The 14,921-nt window shown below is 48.6% G+C and overlaps 1 protein-coding gene across 6 annotated transcripts in view; it reads right to left on the bottom strand.

The window, feature by feature from the left end:
• Positions 1 to 14,921, bottom strand: part of PLXNB1 (plexin B1) — a 193,925-nt gene that overhangs the window by 77,434 nt on the left and 101,570 nt on the right. For 5 of the 6 annotated variants that reach the window (XM_074957247.1, XM_074957246.1, XM_074957242.1 and 2 more), the window contains one exon: positions 31 to 131. The exons of the other annotated variant lie outside the window; for it this stretch is intronic. In XM_074957247.1, coding sequence (XP_074813348.1) covers positions 31 to 131 — 101 coding nt within the window. The remainder of the gene's footprint in view (positions 1 to 30; positions 132 to 14,921) is intronic. 6 annotated transcript variants of the gene reach the window in all.

Here is a 14,921-nt window from a genome sequence, read left to right as displayed (position 1 = left end):
CCTTGTTGAGGAAGTGATCAGAGATCTTACCGTCCCTGGAGAACACACCAGCCACAGTATGGATCTTTCAGTGTCAAACACGATTCACAATCCAAGTACTGTGAACATTCTAATATGGGAACCTTTACCACCTGCCAGAGAAAGACAAATTAATCTAGTGAAATTCCAGCTCAAAACCCCGCAGCTCCACCCACAAGCCCTACAACTTCTGCTCTTCCTAATGTTTCTCATGACACTGATGCTCATTCAACATCCTGTTAGCTACCAACATCATCTGAAACTAAAGAAACAGGAGCCAAATGTTCAAACGTGGCCATTCCCATATCAGTGGAAGAGAAATTTGTCCCATTGGATGGCGTTGGCTGCTACAAAAATGCCAAGGCAGAGCTAAGACACGGGTGCTGCTATTACATAAACTAGTAGTAGTGCAATCTTTTTCACAAGCGGAAAACTCTGGTATTGTGAAAAGGTCAGATTCTAATGTCACAGCAAGACTGAGGCACAATAGATTTTATCCCTCTTTTCTCACAGGAGTTGTTGCTGTACAGAGTTATGCAATGGATCCTTGACCTCCTGCAGTATGTGCTTCAGTTCAGTTCCTAATAAATATTATAATGGACTGCCTGGTCTAGTATAGTTAAGGTATAAGCCAGCTGTTGGTTTAAACCTCAGTTCTTCTAAGTGCTCTAAAATCTACATGGTTACTCAGATTGCCTTGAAATTTGATATGGCTCATCAGGCACTGGCCAGGGTGTTCCAAATTTGTGGTCATTTTGACCAAGGGGTTCCCAAAATACAGTCCCCACAAAAAAGTATTTTGAATCATAGAATCATGGTTGGAAGGGACCTTAGGAGGTCATCTAGTCCAACCCCCTGCTCAAAGCAGGACCAATCCCCAATTTTTGCCCCAGATCCCTAAATGGCCCCCTCAAGGATTGAACTCACAACTCTGGGTTTAGCAGGCCAATGCTCAAACCACTGAGCTATTTTCTTAATGTTGACATATTTTCACCCAGACCTGGGGATCAAACCATGGCTCTGATCCTGATAAAAGGCTTGCACTCACTTGAGGGTTTCCCCCAAAGAGTGCATGGCACCCACTAGCCTTCTGGGGGAGCAAAATTCAGAATGGTATTAGCTGAAGAGCTTGGCTCCTAATTTACCCTCATGCCTAAATGTTCACAAGCAAATCAGATTACACTGAACATGCAAAGAGAGAGAAGCCAAGAGGTTTTGTAGTTTAGGAAGTTTCATGGCAGCTAGATAGCTCATGGGGATAAGCAGACAACTTAGATCCTAAACTGTGCTCAGCTAATGACACTTCAAATTCCTGGTAGGGCAAACATCTGGAAAAGGTCTGAGCTGGAAGGGTTGGTGGAAGGGCTACATGTTGCACAAAATGGTAGGGGAGAGGGTGGAAAAGAAAAGAAACACTCCCATCTTCTCTCATGCATGTAAATTTACTAAGCCAATGTAATAAAGCTCTCAAGATTTTGGGACATATAGATGTCTGAGATTTCTCTCACTAGCTCTGTTAACAACTACACACTTAGAAGCATGACCATTATCCCCATTCCACTATCACAAAACAGAGGAGAGAGAGGAGCATTTAGGAATCATACAGTAATGGTGTCGAGAGACCCCCACACTGCAACTATTCCTGGCTCTGGCAGTGGCCTGCTGAGTGACCTTAGGCAACTCTCTTCATCTCTCTGACATTTTCCTTAATCAACAAGTATTGTAGCCAACATGGAGGAATTCTACATTAGAGCTTGACAGATAAAGGTGGTCTGATCACAGTACTAAAATTAATGGTAATTTAGGTACACGTGATCATGATTTGATCATATTTCTAATGTGGATGCGGAATAAAGTCCAGACCAGTGATATAAATACATACTTGATGCTTTAAAAATGCCAGTATCACAAAGCTGAAAAAAAATTATCAGACAAATCAGCTGGGAGGGAGAATTTAATCAGAAAAATATAAATGATCATCCAAAATTGTTTAAGAATACTTTCATAGATGCCCAAAAAGCCATAATCCCACAACTGAGGAAGAAGGGTTAAAAATCTGACCTGGTTTATGGGGGAAGTGAAGGCAGCTATAAAAAATTTAAAAGATCTATATATCAAATGGAAGAAAGGGGAAGTTGATAGTAATGAATATAAATCAGAAGCGAGGAATTGTAGAAAATTGCTAAGAGAAGCAGAGGGACACAAGGAGAAATCTATGGCTAGCAGAATTAGGGACAATAAGGAGGAGCTTTTTAAGTATGTTAGGAACAAAAAGTATCATAACAATGGTATTGGTCCATTAATAGATGGAAATGTCAAAATTATCATAAACCATGCAGAAAAGGCAGATGTCTTCAATAAATATTTCTGTTCTATATTTTGGAAGAAAACAGGTGTAGACATATCATATGATAAAACACTTTCTATTCCACTAGTATCTCAGGAGAATGTTAAACAGCAACTACTGAAGTTAGACATTTTAAAATCAGTTTGTCCATATAATCTGCATCAAAGAGTTTCAAAAGAGCTGATTTAGGAGCTTGCTTGGCCGTTAATGTAAATTTCAAAAAGTCTTGGAATACTGGGGAAGTTCCAGAAGATTAGAAGAAAGCTACTTTAATAAGGATAAATAGGATGACCCAGGTAATTTTAGGCCTGTTAGTCAGACATCAACCTCGGCAAGACTGCAGAGCGGCTGATATGGGACTCAATTAATAAATAATTAAAGGAGATTAATATATTTAATGCCAACCAACATGAGTTTATGGAAAACAGATCCTGTTAACTAACTTGATATCTTTTTTGATGAGATTACAAATTTGATTGATAAAGGTAACAGTGCAGATGTAATATACGGAGACTTCTGTAAGTCATTTGACTTAGTAGGCATGACATTTTAAAACTTGAATGATACGAAATTAATATGGCACACATTAGATGGATTAAAAACTGGCTGACAGGTCTCAAAATGTAATTGGAAATCATTATTGAATGGGTGTGTTTCTAGTGGAGTCCCATTGGGATCAGTTCTTGGACCTATGCTATTTAAAGTTTGCAGAGGACACAGAAATTGGGGGAGAGGTAAATAATGAAGAGGACAGGTCACTGATTCAGAGTGCTCTGGATCGCTTGGTAAACTGAGCACAAGTAAACAATGTGCATTTTAATATGGCTAAACGTAAATGTATATATCTGGGAACAAAGAACGCCGGCCATACTTACTGGATGGGGGACTCTATACTCAGAAGCAGTGACTGAAAAAGATTTGAGAATTGGTGGATAATCAGTTGAACATGAGCTCGTGACACACTGTGGCCAAAAGAGCTAATTGCAGTTCTGGGATACACAAATGGGGGAAACTCAAGTAGGTGTAAAGAGGTTATTTGACTTCTGTGTTTGGCACTTGTGTGACTGCTGCTCGAATACTGTGTTCAGTTCTGCTGCCACAATTCAAGAAGGATGTTGATAAACTGGAGAGGGTTCAGAGAAGAGCCATGAGAATGGTTAAAGGATTAGAAAACATGCCTTATAGTGATAGACTCAAGGACCTCTAGTTATTTAGCTTATCAAAGAGGTAAAGGGTAACTTGATCACCATCTATAAGGACTTACTTGGGGAACAAATATTTAACAATCAGCTCTTCAATCTAGCACAGAAAGGTGTAACGCAATCCAATGGCTGGAAGTTGAAAATAGACAAATTCAGACTGGAAATAAGGTGTAAATTTGTAATAGTGAGAGTAACTAACCATTGGAACAAATTACCAAGGATCACAGTAGATTCTCCGTCACTGACAATTTTAAGATCAATAGTGGATGTTTCTCTAAACTATGCTTTAGGAAATATTTTGGGGGAATCTATGGCTTGTGTTATACAGAAATCAGACTAGATGACCACAATGGTCTCTTCTGGTCTTGGAATCTACGAATCTGTGAATGATCTATGGACCTGAGCCTCAGTTTCCCATCTGTAAAATGAGGATAATGATGTAAAGTTCTTTGAGATGTACTGACCAAAAGCACTATATAAAAGCTAGGTTGTTTTGTTACTATCTACACACAGTAGTTTATCTATTGCAAATCTAGATGAGAACGGTGATGAACTGGGGTTATGGCTGTATAAATTATGAATTGATTGATACTGTGAAGTTGTACTGTGAAAACCTGCTTTCTCATGAATGCTTGTATGTATGTGGATCCACCATAGCTGACAGGACCTGTAGTGGTTACACACCAGACAGATACTACAGAAGGTGCTTAGGACCTAATGACTAGGTGCATCTGGGAACAGTGGGTGAGCTGCATCCTCAGAAAACCAGTTTAGCTGACTCCTCTGAAGGGAGGGGAGGAAGGTAGGAGCAGTGGCAATTTACCAGGAGTAGAGTAAAAAGACCAGGTGACCAGGAGAGGTTTAAATAAACAAATACACAAGAACAGGGGGAGTCAGACAAGCAGCAGCAGCTTGGGGCAAGAGAGCAAGGTCACAGAAGCTGGATAAGGGGCTCCAAGGAAGAGGTCACTCAGCATTTAGCAGCCTCATGAGGCGGGGGTCTCTGCCCTGTTTTCTGAGGCCAGATAACCACCAGAACTCTGGACAACCCAAGGGATTCATACCCCAGCGAAAAGAATGACCTGCAATGCTGAGGAAACTGAGGCAGGGACATGCATTTAATCTTTCGTGTTTTGTATGATCTGGACTCTCCTGTGCTTTACATGATTAAGTATAAAAAAGCATAAAGGCATTAGACTATACAAAGTGTATGCGTCTTGTCTGCTTCAGAACTACTGTATGCCCCTGAGAATTAAACTGTACATCACAAACTTCACTTCCTTGGGGCAAAGTTTTGGCAGAGGGGGATGTTTATGTAACTGAGGTCAGTGCTGATCCTGGGTCCTAGGGCAGGTGGGTTTGAAGCCCTGTGATGGGGTGTCTACCACACATTCATCCTGCAGGGTTTAATGCAAGCCAGATGGGCCAATTAACAAATTAGGTAGCTAATTAAGGAGGCTCAGCTGGGCTGGAATACACAGGCAGCTGAAAGCAGAAGGGGCTGCTGGGATAAGGCAGACACTCCCAGGAGAAAGGGAGGAATGAGTGGAGACTGCAGCCTGCAGTCACTCCCTGGGAAGAGGGAGCAGGCTTTGGGAACTGGTAGGCCTAGGAAGAAAAGGGGAACCAGTAGTAGGAAGCAGCCCAGGGATAGAACAGTGAGGCTAGAGAGAGGGCCCAGACTGCTAAACTGAGGGTCCCTGGGACCCAGAGAAGGGGGCGGGCCCAGGTTCCCCTACCAGCCACTGGGAGAGTGGCACCAAGACAGTGGGCGGGAAGACTGCCTCGTACTATTGAGGAGCTAACCCCACCCAGAAGGGGGGAACTCAGATAGTGACATGACCAGAGGGCCAAGCCATGAAGAGGATATTGCAGTTCCTGAGGCTGCAAGAGGGGTTGCAGGCGGACAGCAGAGATGAACTGACAGTTTGCAAACTGCTGCCGGGGTTGGGGCAGAGTCAGCCTCAAGCTAATCTCCAGAATACCAGGAGGAGGCAACAACCCAGCAGTGAGTGATGCGCCCTGTGACAAGCCCCATTTTCAAGACGTGGTAGCAGTCCAAGAGTCAGTGCCCAGGAAATGTGCCAAAAAAGCCAAGGGAGGAAGCAGTGCTCCAGCCTGCTGAGGTTTTAGAAGTGTAACACATGCCAGGGGATCAATAGCTCAGAGGCTTGGATTCTCCTCACAGCAGTCCTAGTGGACGGCCAGGAAGGAGTGCTTGCTAGGATCTATGACAACTGCAACTGCCTAAATGGCTACTAATTCCTACAAACATTCCTCTTTCTGTTTTAAAAAAAAATTAGGAAATTCACTGATGGAAGACATCATTAAGCAGAGTTAAGGTTGCCTGGTAGTATCTCATGCCCTCAAGAATATCAAGTTCAGCAAAAGTCAAACTTTTGAAAGAGAGGAAACACAGAGTTAAGGTACATGCCAACACAACGTTAAATCTGCCCTCTTTGAGTAATGACCCAATACTTTCATAGCTCACATACTTGAACTCTGCTTTTGCAGAAAGTGCATATCACTCAGGGAACTGGACATGTGACAACCGTAGCAGAGTAATATGCCTTCTCTTTTCTAAAGCAAAATTTGTTTTTAGGTCAGCTGTTCTGAACAGGAGCTACCTACACTATTCTACACTCAAGTACTGGGCAACCACACACAGGTTACATTTTACAACTCCCTCACCCCCTTCATTCTTACTCATAGGATTTCACCTAACATTACACTTTAATTCACCTATCATTAACCACACTGACAGGGTTTCATATCCCACCTCACTGCTGACAATCCCCATGGCAAGCAGAGCCCTGTACCCCACCTCCTGACACAACCTACACAATTCAGTGCTTAACTGATGCATTCCTTCGATCACATACAGTGGAGCAAAGATTTAGATGTCCTCATATCACATTCCCAGCTCTGTGATGCTCCTCAAAGTAATCTCCAGACCTCTTCAGATCACAATCACATCTCTATCAAGCTGCTCCAGCTAATGCCTCCACTATTCAGTATAGCTATTCTTAACACAGTGAATGCAGAATGCAGTTAATTCCCTGGAGCTTGAGAATGGCAGGGGGGCAGGGCAGAGTTGAGGTTGTGTTGGTGTGTACTTTAACACTCAAGGCAGTCAAGGAAGACAAGACTGCTAAGGAGATGGTTCATCAATGGCTGTTAGCTAGGATGGGCACGGATGCAAAACCATACTCTGAAGTGTCCCTAGCCTCTGTTTACCAGAAGATGGGAATGGGCGACACGGGATGGATCACTTGAAGGATCAGAGGATCACTGGAAGAGGAGACACTAAATTAATTCTTTGCTTCAATCTTTACTGCAGACAATGAGAGGGAGATTTCCACATCTGAGCTATTCTTTTTAAGTGACAAATCTGAGGAACTGTCTCAGATTGAGGTGTCAATATAGGAGGTTTTGGAACAAATTGATAAATTAAATAGCAATAAATCACCAGGACCAGAGGGTATTCACCCAAATGTTCTGCAGTTTCACATTTGAGTTCCTTCAGAACTACTAAATGTGATATGTAACTTATCGCTTAAATTAGCCTCTGTACCAGATGATTGGAGGATAGCTAATGTAAAGCCAATTTTTTTAAAATGGCTCCAGAGGCCATCTTGGCAATTATAAGGCAGTAAGCCTAACTTCAGTACCAGGGAAATTGGTTGAAACTATAGTAAAGAACAGAATTATCAAACACACAAATGAAGGTAAATTGGGAAAGAGCCAATATGGCTTCTGTAAAGGGAAATCATGCCTCACCAATCTATTAGAATTCTTTGAGGTGGGGTCAACACATATTGGACAAGGGTGATCCAGTGAATATAATGTACTTGGACTTTCAGAAAGCCTTTGACAAGTTTCCTCACCAAAAGGTCTTAAGCAAAGTTATCAGTCATGGGATAAGAGGGAAGTCCACTAACACAGAGGTGGGTGAACTACGGCCCACAGGACTCTCCTGCCCGGCCCCATAGCTCCTGGCCTGGGAGGCTCGCCCCCAGCCCCTCGCCCACAGCCTCCGCTCACTACGCCGTCGGCTCAATCCTCTGAGCGGTGGGGCTGTGAGCTCCTTGGGCAGCGCAGCTGCAGAGCCCAGCCTGACCCTGTGCTCTGTGCTGCGTGGTGTGTCACCCAGCCACCAGTGCTCCAGGCAGCACGGTAAGGGGGCAGGGAGGGTTGGATAGAGTGCAGGGGAGTTTGGGGGGTGGTCAGAGGGTTGGGGAACAGGGGGTTGAATTGGGGCAGGGGTCCCGGGGGGGAGCAGTCAGGAAGGAAAGGAGGGGTTGGATGGGGCAGCAGGGGGCAGTCAGGGGCAGGGATTCCAGGGGTGGGACAGGGGGACAGGGAGCAACACATCTTGAAGAACACCAGTTACAGAAAAGGTAACTGTCTTTTCTTCTTAGAGTGATTGCTCATGTGCATTCCACAATACATGATTCCAAGGTATATCTGTTGGAGGTGGATTGAAGTTCACAGACACTTGGGATGAAGCACTGCCTTGCCGAACCTGGTGTCCTCCCTAGTTTGGGAGACGATTGCATAGTGCGAGGTGAATGTGTGGACCGATGAACACGTGGCAGCCCTACAAATGCCCTGAATAGAGACGTGAGCCAGAAAGGTAGCTGACGAGGCCTGCGCCCTAGTCGAGTGCGCCCTCCCAATCATTGGCAGGAGAACTCCCGCCAGGTTGTAACAAGTATGGATACATGAAGTGATCCAGTTGGAGAGCTGCTGAGTGGATATCAGCCGCCCTTTCATGCACTCAGCCGTGGCAATGAACAGCTGCGAAGACTTCCTGAACGGTTTCGTACGTTCCAGGTAAAAAGGCCAGAGCCCATCTTACATCTAGCATGTGGAAGCGGCGCTCCTCACTGGACGTGTTGGGCTTGGGACAGAGCATGGGTAGGAAATGGCCTGGCCCGTATGATAGGTGGAGACCACCTTAGGGAGAAACGAAGGGTGTGGGCGGAGCTGGACTTTATCCTTATGGAATACTGTGTACCGGGGTTCGGCGGTCAGGGCCTGAAGCTCCGAGACCCTTCTAGCAGGGTCGTCACAAGAATGGCTAATTGATCGCCACAAGAAAAGCTACTTTCCATGAGAGGTGGGACTAGGAGCATGTAGCAAGCAGCTCAAATGGAGTCTGGCCAGCACCAAGTTCAGGTCCCCCTGAGGGACTGGGGGTCTAACATAAGGAAAGAGGCTATCCAAGCCCTTAAGGAATCGACTGGTCATGGCATGAGGGCACTAGACCCTGGGCTCTGAGATGAAGGAGGTAATCCAGTATAAGATGGATTGGGGCAGCCACTGGCAAGACACCCTGATCGACGGCCCACCGGGAAAACCAAGACCGTTTTGCCAAGTAGGCCTGACGCATGGAGGGCCTCCTGCTCTCCAGGAGGATTCGCTGGCCTCCCTCCGAGCAGGTCCTCTCCTCCTGGCCTAACCATTGAGCAACCATGCTGTGAGGTGGAGGGTTGCTAGGTTGGGGTGGAGGAGGCGCCCTTGGTCCTGGGAGAGAAGTTCCGGGAGGGTTGTTAACGGCCATGGCGGGGCAACTGCCAAGCTTGTGAGAGCCCTGTACCAGAGCTGTCTGGGCCATGCCGGGGCGATCAGAAGGATGCGAGCCCTGTCCATCTTGATCTTTTCCAAGACCTCGCCAATCAGGGAAATTGGGGGAAAGGCATACAAAAGTTGACCCCATCAAGACAGAAGGAAGGTGTTGGAGATCGTGCCCCTGCCCAGCCCTCCCCTGGAGCAGAAATGGGGACACTGGCAGAAGCGTCTGTTCGCGAAGAGCCCTACATTCAGAAAATCCTGTGCACCACCTCTGGGTGCAGCGACGATTTGTGCTGAGAGGAGAAGTCCCGACTCAGCCGATCCGCCTGAGAATTTCGGACGCCCGGTAAGCGATGGGCTTCCAGGTTGATATCGTGGGCTGTACAGAAGTTCCACAGCCTGAAGGCTTCCTGGCAGAGAGCTGAGAAGCGGGCCCCGCCTTGTCTGTTGATGTAGAACACAAAGGCCACGTTGTCCATGAGAACTGTGACCACCCTGTCTGCTAGGTGTGAGCAAAAGGCCACACAGGCTAGACGGACCGTCCTGAGCTCCTTGACTTTTATGTGCAGGGCTGATTCCTGCACGGACCAAAGGCCTTGGGTCTGGAGGTTTCCCATATGGGCTCCCCACCCCAAGTCCAACGCATCGCGCACCAACTCACCGTCGGTGGCCAGCCCCTGAACGGGACCCCTCGGAGCATGTTCCCCGGGGTGGACCACCAGCGGAGGGAGGCTAGCACGAGTTCGGGCACAGTGAGGACCTTGTCCAGCCTGTCTCTGGACTGGGAGAATGTCAAGGCCAACCAGAGCTGAAGAGGCAGCATCCTGAGTCTGGCGTGATGAACCATGTACGTGCACACCAATATATGGCCCAGGAGCTGGAGGCACACCCTCGTAGTCATCACGGGAAACCTTGTGACCACCCTGATGAGCTCCCTCAAGTGTCGAATCTGTCCGGTGGGAGGGAGGCTCTGGCCAATGTCGCGTCCAGAATTGTACCAATTAACTCTATGTGTTGCACCAGTACCAACATGGATTTGGTGCTGCTTACCAGCAGCCCCAGTGTGAAGCTCGTGGCCAGGAGGAGTGTTACTTGATCCTATACCTGTGATCTGGAGCTGCCTTTGACCAGCCAGTCGTCGAAGTAGGAAAAAATCTGGACCCCCCTGATGCCTGAGGTAGGCCACTACCACAGACATACATTTTGTGAAGACTCTGGGTTCTGTTGATAAGCCAAATGGGAGGACAGTGAACTGGTAGTGCTCCTGCCCTACCGTGAAGAGGAGGAAACGCCTATGTCCCTCGAATATGTGAATGTGGAAGTATGTGTCCTGTAGATTGAGGGCGGCGTACCAGTCCACGGGATCCAGGGAGGGGATGATGGAGGCCAGAGAGACCATGCGGAACTTGAGTTTCACCATGTAGTGGTTCAGGCCTTGCAGATCCAGGATGGGCCTGAGCCCCCCTTTGGCCTTCGGGATAAGGAAATAGCAGGAGTAGTACCCCTTGTATCTGAACTCCGCCAGCACCACCTCCACCGCTCCTAAGTGAAGGAGCCACCTCATCTCTTGCTCAAGTAAGCTCTCATTAGAGGCGTCCCTGAAGAGGGATGGGGAGGGAGGGTGGGTAGGTGGGGCAAAGAGAAATTGGAGGGTATAGCCCCGAGAGATGGTGCTGAGGACCCAAAGGTCCAAGGTCAGTAGCAACCAATCCGGGAAGAAAGTACATAGGCGGTTGGAGAAGGGAAGGTTGGGTGGATCCCTGGTACAAACTGGTAAGTCGTCCCCGGGTGTCCCATCAAAACTGGTGCTTACTCGCCTGCTTGCCCTTGGAGGGCCCAGGCTGGGGCACGGGCCAAGACAGTCGCTGTGGGCGCTTTTTATAGGCTCTTGATCTTTTATAAGGGGGCTCGTATTTGGAGTGGGTAGCCTGACTAGGGGCTTGCTGCGACTTGAATTTGGTCCTGGCTGGGGCTGGGACATAGAGACACAGAGTCTTTAATGTCATGCAGGAGTCCTTAAGACCGTGTAACTTCACGTCTGTTTGTTCCGCGAACAGGACCTTGCTGTAAAATGGAAGGTCCTGCAAAAAGTTCTGTGCCTCGCTGGACAACCCCAACAACAGGAGTCACAACGCTCTTCTCATGGACACCGTGGAGGCCATAGATCGTGCAGCCATATCTGCAGGGTCCGAGGCTGCCTCAAGGGCCGCCCTGGCTGCAGCTGTGCCCTCCTCGACCAGAGCCTTAAACTCCTTTTTATCACGCTCCTGGAGGGAGTCTGCAAATTTTGGCATAGAGCCCCACAAGTTAAACTCATATCTGCTAAGCAAGGCTTGGTGGTTTGCCACCCTCAGTTGGAAGCTCGAGGACAAATAAATCTTTCTACAGAATAAGTCTAGTCTCCTTGAGTCCTTATTCTTAGGGGTAGGAGCAGGTTGGCCCTGGCGCTCCTTATGGTTGACCGCCTCGACCACTAGAGAGTTGGGGGTGAGGTGGGTATATAGATACTCGTGCCCTTTGGCAGGCACGAAATACTTCCGTTCTCCCCTCTTAGAGATGGGGGGCAAGGAAGCCAGGGTCTGTCACAGGGCATTCGAGAACACACCTCTTGGAGTGGGAGAGCCACCCTGGCTGGCGCTCTAGCTGAGAGGACATCAAAAAGGGAGTCCGAGGGTTCCTCCACCTCCTCAGCTTGTAGGTTGAGGCTTGATGCCATCCTTTTCAAAAGTTCTTGGGGGGCTTTCATGTCCTCCTGAGGAACAGGAGGAGGAGCAGCCGTGATTACCTCATCGGGGGAGGATGAGGATATGTTACTCTGCGTCCCCACCGGTGCTCCAGATGCCACCACTTGGTCACCTTCTGAGCACGCAACAGGAGAGGAGCGCTCCTCTGACCCCTTCCTGGGTGGCTGAAAGAGAGGCTGATGGTCTTTTTGAGGCTCCGGCCACCGAGCGAGCCACCACCGGGAGCTGTATCGGGGCCCACAGGGACCATTGGTACCAGGGCGCTGGCCACAGAGCCTGGTGCCACTGCACCTGCTGTGGCACCGTTGGAGCAGACTTCCCCGCCTGACTCACCAACTGTCAACTTCGAAGGGAGGCCAGGCTGGCATATGATCTACCGCTATCCCGGGATGGGGAAGAGTGACAGCACCGCGAGTGGTGCCGAGCTCGAGAAGACGATCCTGGTGTGGAGGAGCGAGAGTACCGTCTGTAACAGCTGCTCCGCGAATGGCTCCAATGGGCGGATCCATGATGGCCTGGTGCCGGCGATCTACACTTAGGGCTGCGGGAGCAGTGCCGTGGCAGGGACCTCAACCAGGACGAAGAGCGTGACTGGCATTGATGTTCATACTGCAAGGGGCTATGGTAGCTTCTCGGAGCCAATGACCTCCGGTGCCATCTGTCCCAGTGGGGCACGCTCTGATCGTGTGGTCTGCACTCCCTTGAGGTGGATCTGTGCCTGCAACCCCTGCTGCTCGGTACCCAGCCAGACAACCTGGTGGGGGCCGACGGGACCGGTGTGGGCTGCGTGCAGGACAGTCACTGTGTGGAGAGCAGCATCGGGAACTTTCCCTCGATTGTGAGCGATACCATCCGGGCGGCAACTGTGGAGGTCCGAGCACTGACTTCCCTCTGGACTGGACAGCCGCTGGCATTGGCACAACTGGAACCAGTAGAGACATAACGTCTTGAGCCGCCTAACAGGTCTCCGGCGTGGAGGACACCCCGAATGTGGCCACTGGCGTCCGGGGAGGTCGGCTCAGAGCGGGCTGGGCTACGCTGCTTGACTTGAGTCGGAGGCCAGGAGTTCGATGGGGAACGAGAGCTGCCCAACCCGGGTCTAGTCTCGCCCCCAGCCTTGCCCCAGTGCCTTGACGGAGAAGACCTCTTCTTCATCTTTTTAGAGTGTCCCGTGGATGCGGAGCGGTGCCGACTGGTGGAAGGCATCGCTGGGTCACCGCGCACCAATGCTGCGTTGCTCAGTGCCAAATCAGAGTGGTGCAGTGGTGTCGGGGTCGGGCTGACTCCATCAAATGGCTCGGAGCCGTATGTCCCGCTCCTTCTTGGTCCCAGGCTTAAAAGATCTGCAAATTTTGCAGCGGTCGCTGAGGTGGGTTTCCCTGGACAGCGTAAACAGTCAGTGTGCGGATCACTCACAAGCACAGACCGTTTGCAAGTGTTGCATGACTTAAAGCCTGGGGCACGGGGCATGCCCTGACCCGGGCGCACTTATCTATTCTAACTCTACGTTTCTTCTTCTTCTGGTAACTACAAGTACTAACTAACCATGAACTAAACGAAGCCCAAAGAGGGAAAGCTACAGCAGAGCTGGAGCAGAGCAGTTTCGAAGCACTTTCACTGGTGGCAAGAAGGAACTGAGGGTGGGGGGGAGCATACAACGCCCCATATACCGCGCCATAGCGCCGCCATGCCAGGGGTGCTCACCTGTGGGTACTGCTGAGGGAAAAACTTCTGGCACTGGTGCACGTGGCGAGCACACACACCTATTGTGTAATGCACATGAGCAATCACTTGAAGAAGACCTGCACTATATCATGTTGGGGGCTGCAGATAGCAGGGCTGGGCCTTGTCTGACTGAACACCTCTGTATTATCGTATCGCCATGACGACTAGTTTCAGTCTCTTGTCTGCTTTTTGTCTGCAGCCCTATTGACAATTACTTCCTAATTGCCCAAACCATTTTCTGGTTAAAGAGATTTTAAAAACTCATTCAGTTTCTCAGCCATTTTGCAATAATTGCTAATTTAATATACTTCATTTATTAATGGGCCTTGTGATGGGGTGTATAGTCCCCACAATGGCTAGGAAAGTGACAGAGGCCCTGGGGGCAGGGTTAGCTCCACCCCTCCAGACCTGTCAGTCACATATGGCAAGGAGACCACCTTTAAAACAGAGGAATCTGCAGGCAACTGGAGGGAGAGGAGTGGGAGTGCCCTAAGCAGGAAGCTGCTGGTGGGACTCCTGGAGCCACAGAGGGAACTTCCAGCTAGGCATCATTCACCCCAACCCTACAAAGGGTGCAGCGAACTCCCAGGGAAAGCCAAAGATGTAAGTAGGCCTGCAGAGGGCAAGGGCCCCTTGCAAGTTGTAAGGAGCTGGGGTCTGGGCTGAAGACACCCAATGTAAATAACTGGGTGTGATCACATCCCTCCACCATCTGTGCAAGAAACCACAGGGGACTCTTGAGCCTGCTCTCCCCAAGTACATTAGCATGCCTCTCACCACCTTGGCAGCATTAAGTTATTCTGATTTGGGTGCCCGGATCTTTTCCTGCACAATTTTAGAACGGTGTATTCTGTTGGGTTCCCATTTTTACTCATATATTTCTGGCCCAATTCTTTATGAAGGCATGTTAGCCACATATTATTTGTATTCTTCTTTATCACAGGAATCATTGCTTCTTGTGCTTTCCTTTGGGTGTATTTTAGGATTCTTCAACCTTCCTCCACTCATGGATTTTAATACCACCTCCCAAGTATTATAAGTGTCGTCATTCCTCAAAATTTGCTTTCCTCAAGTCCAGTTGTCTTATATTGCTGTGCTTACTAGCATCAACCTTTCCCACATTTTCCACAATACTCACATTTTCAGTCAATTCTTTCCTACTGGTAAGCAATCACACCAGGGTAGCTTCTCCTTTAGTTGGATCTTTTGCCTTCTAGCTCAGAAAACTGGACTCTTCCGAACATAAGCCATGCTCAGATGGATTTTTATCTAACAGGTATCACAATCCTGCAGTTCCAAGCTCCTCAA

Source organism: Natator depressus, chromosome 7 (genome assembly GCF_965152275.1).
Source record: "Natator depressus isolate rNatDep1 chromosome 7, rNatDep2.hap1, whole genome shotgun sequence".
NCBI classification, from domain to species: domain Eukaryota; kingdom Metazoa; phylum Chordata; order Testudines; family Cheloniidae; genus Natator; species Natator depressus.
This window is presented reverse-complemented; position numbering and strand designations above follow the sequence as displayed.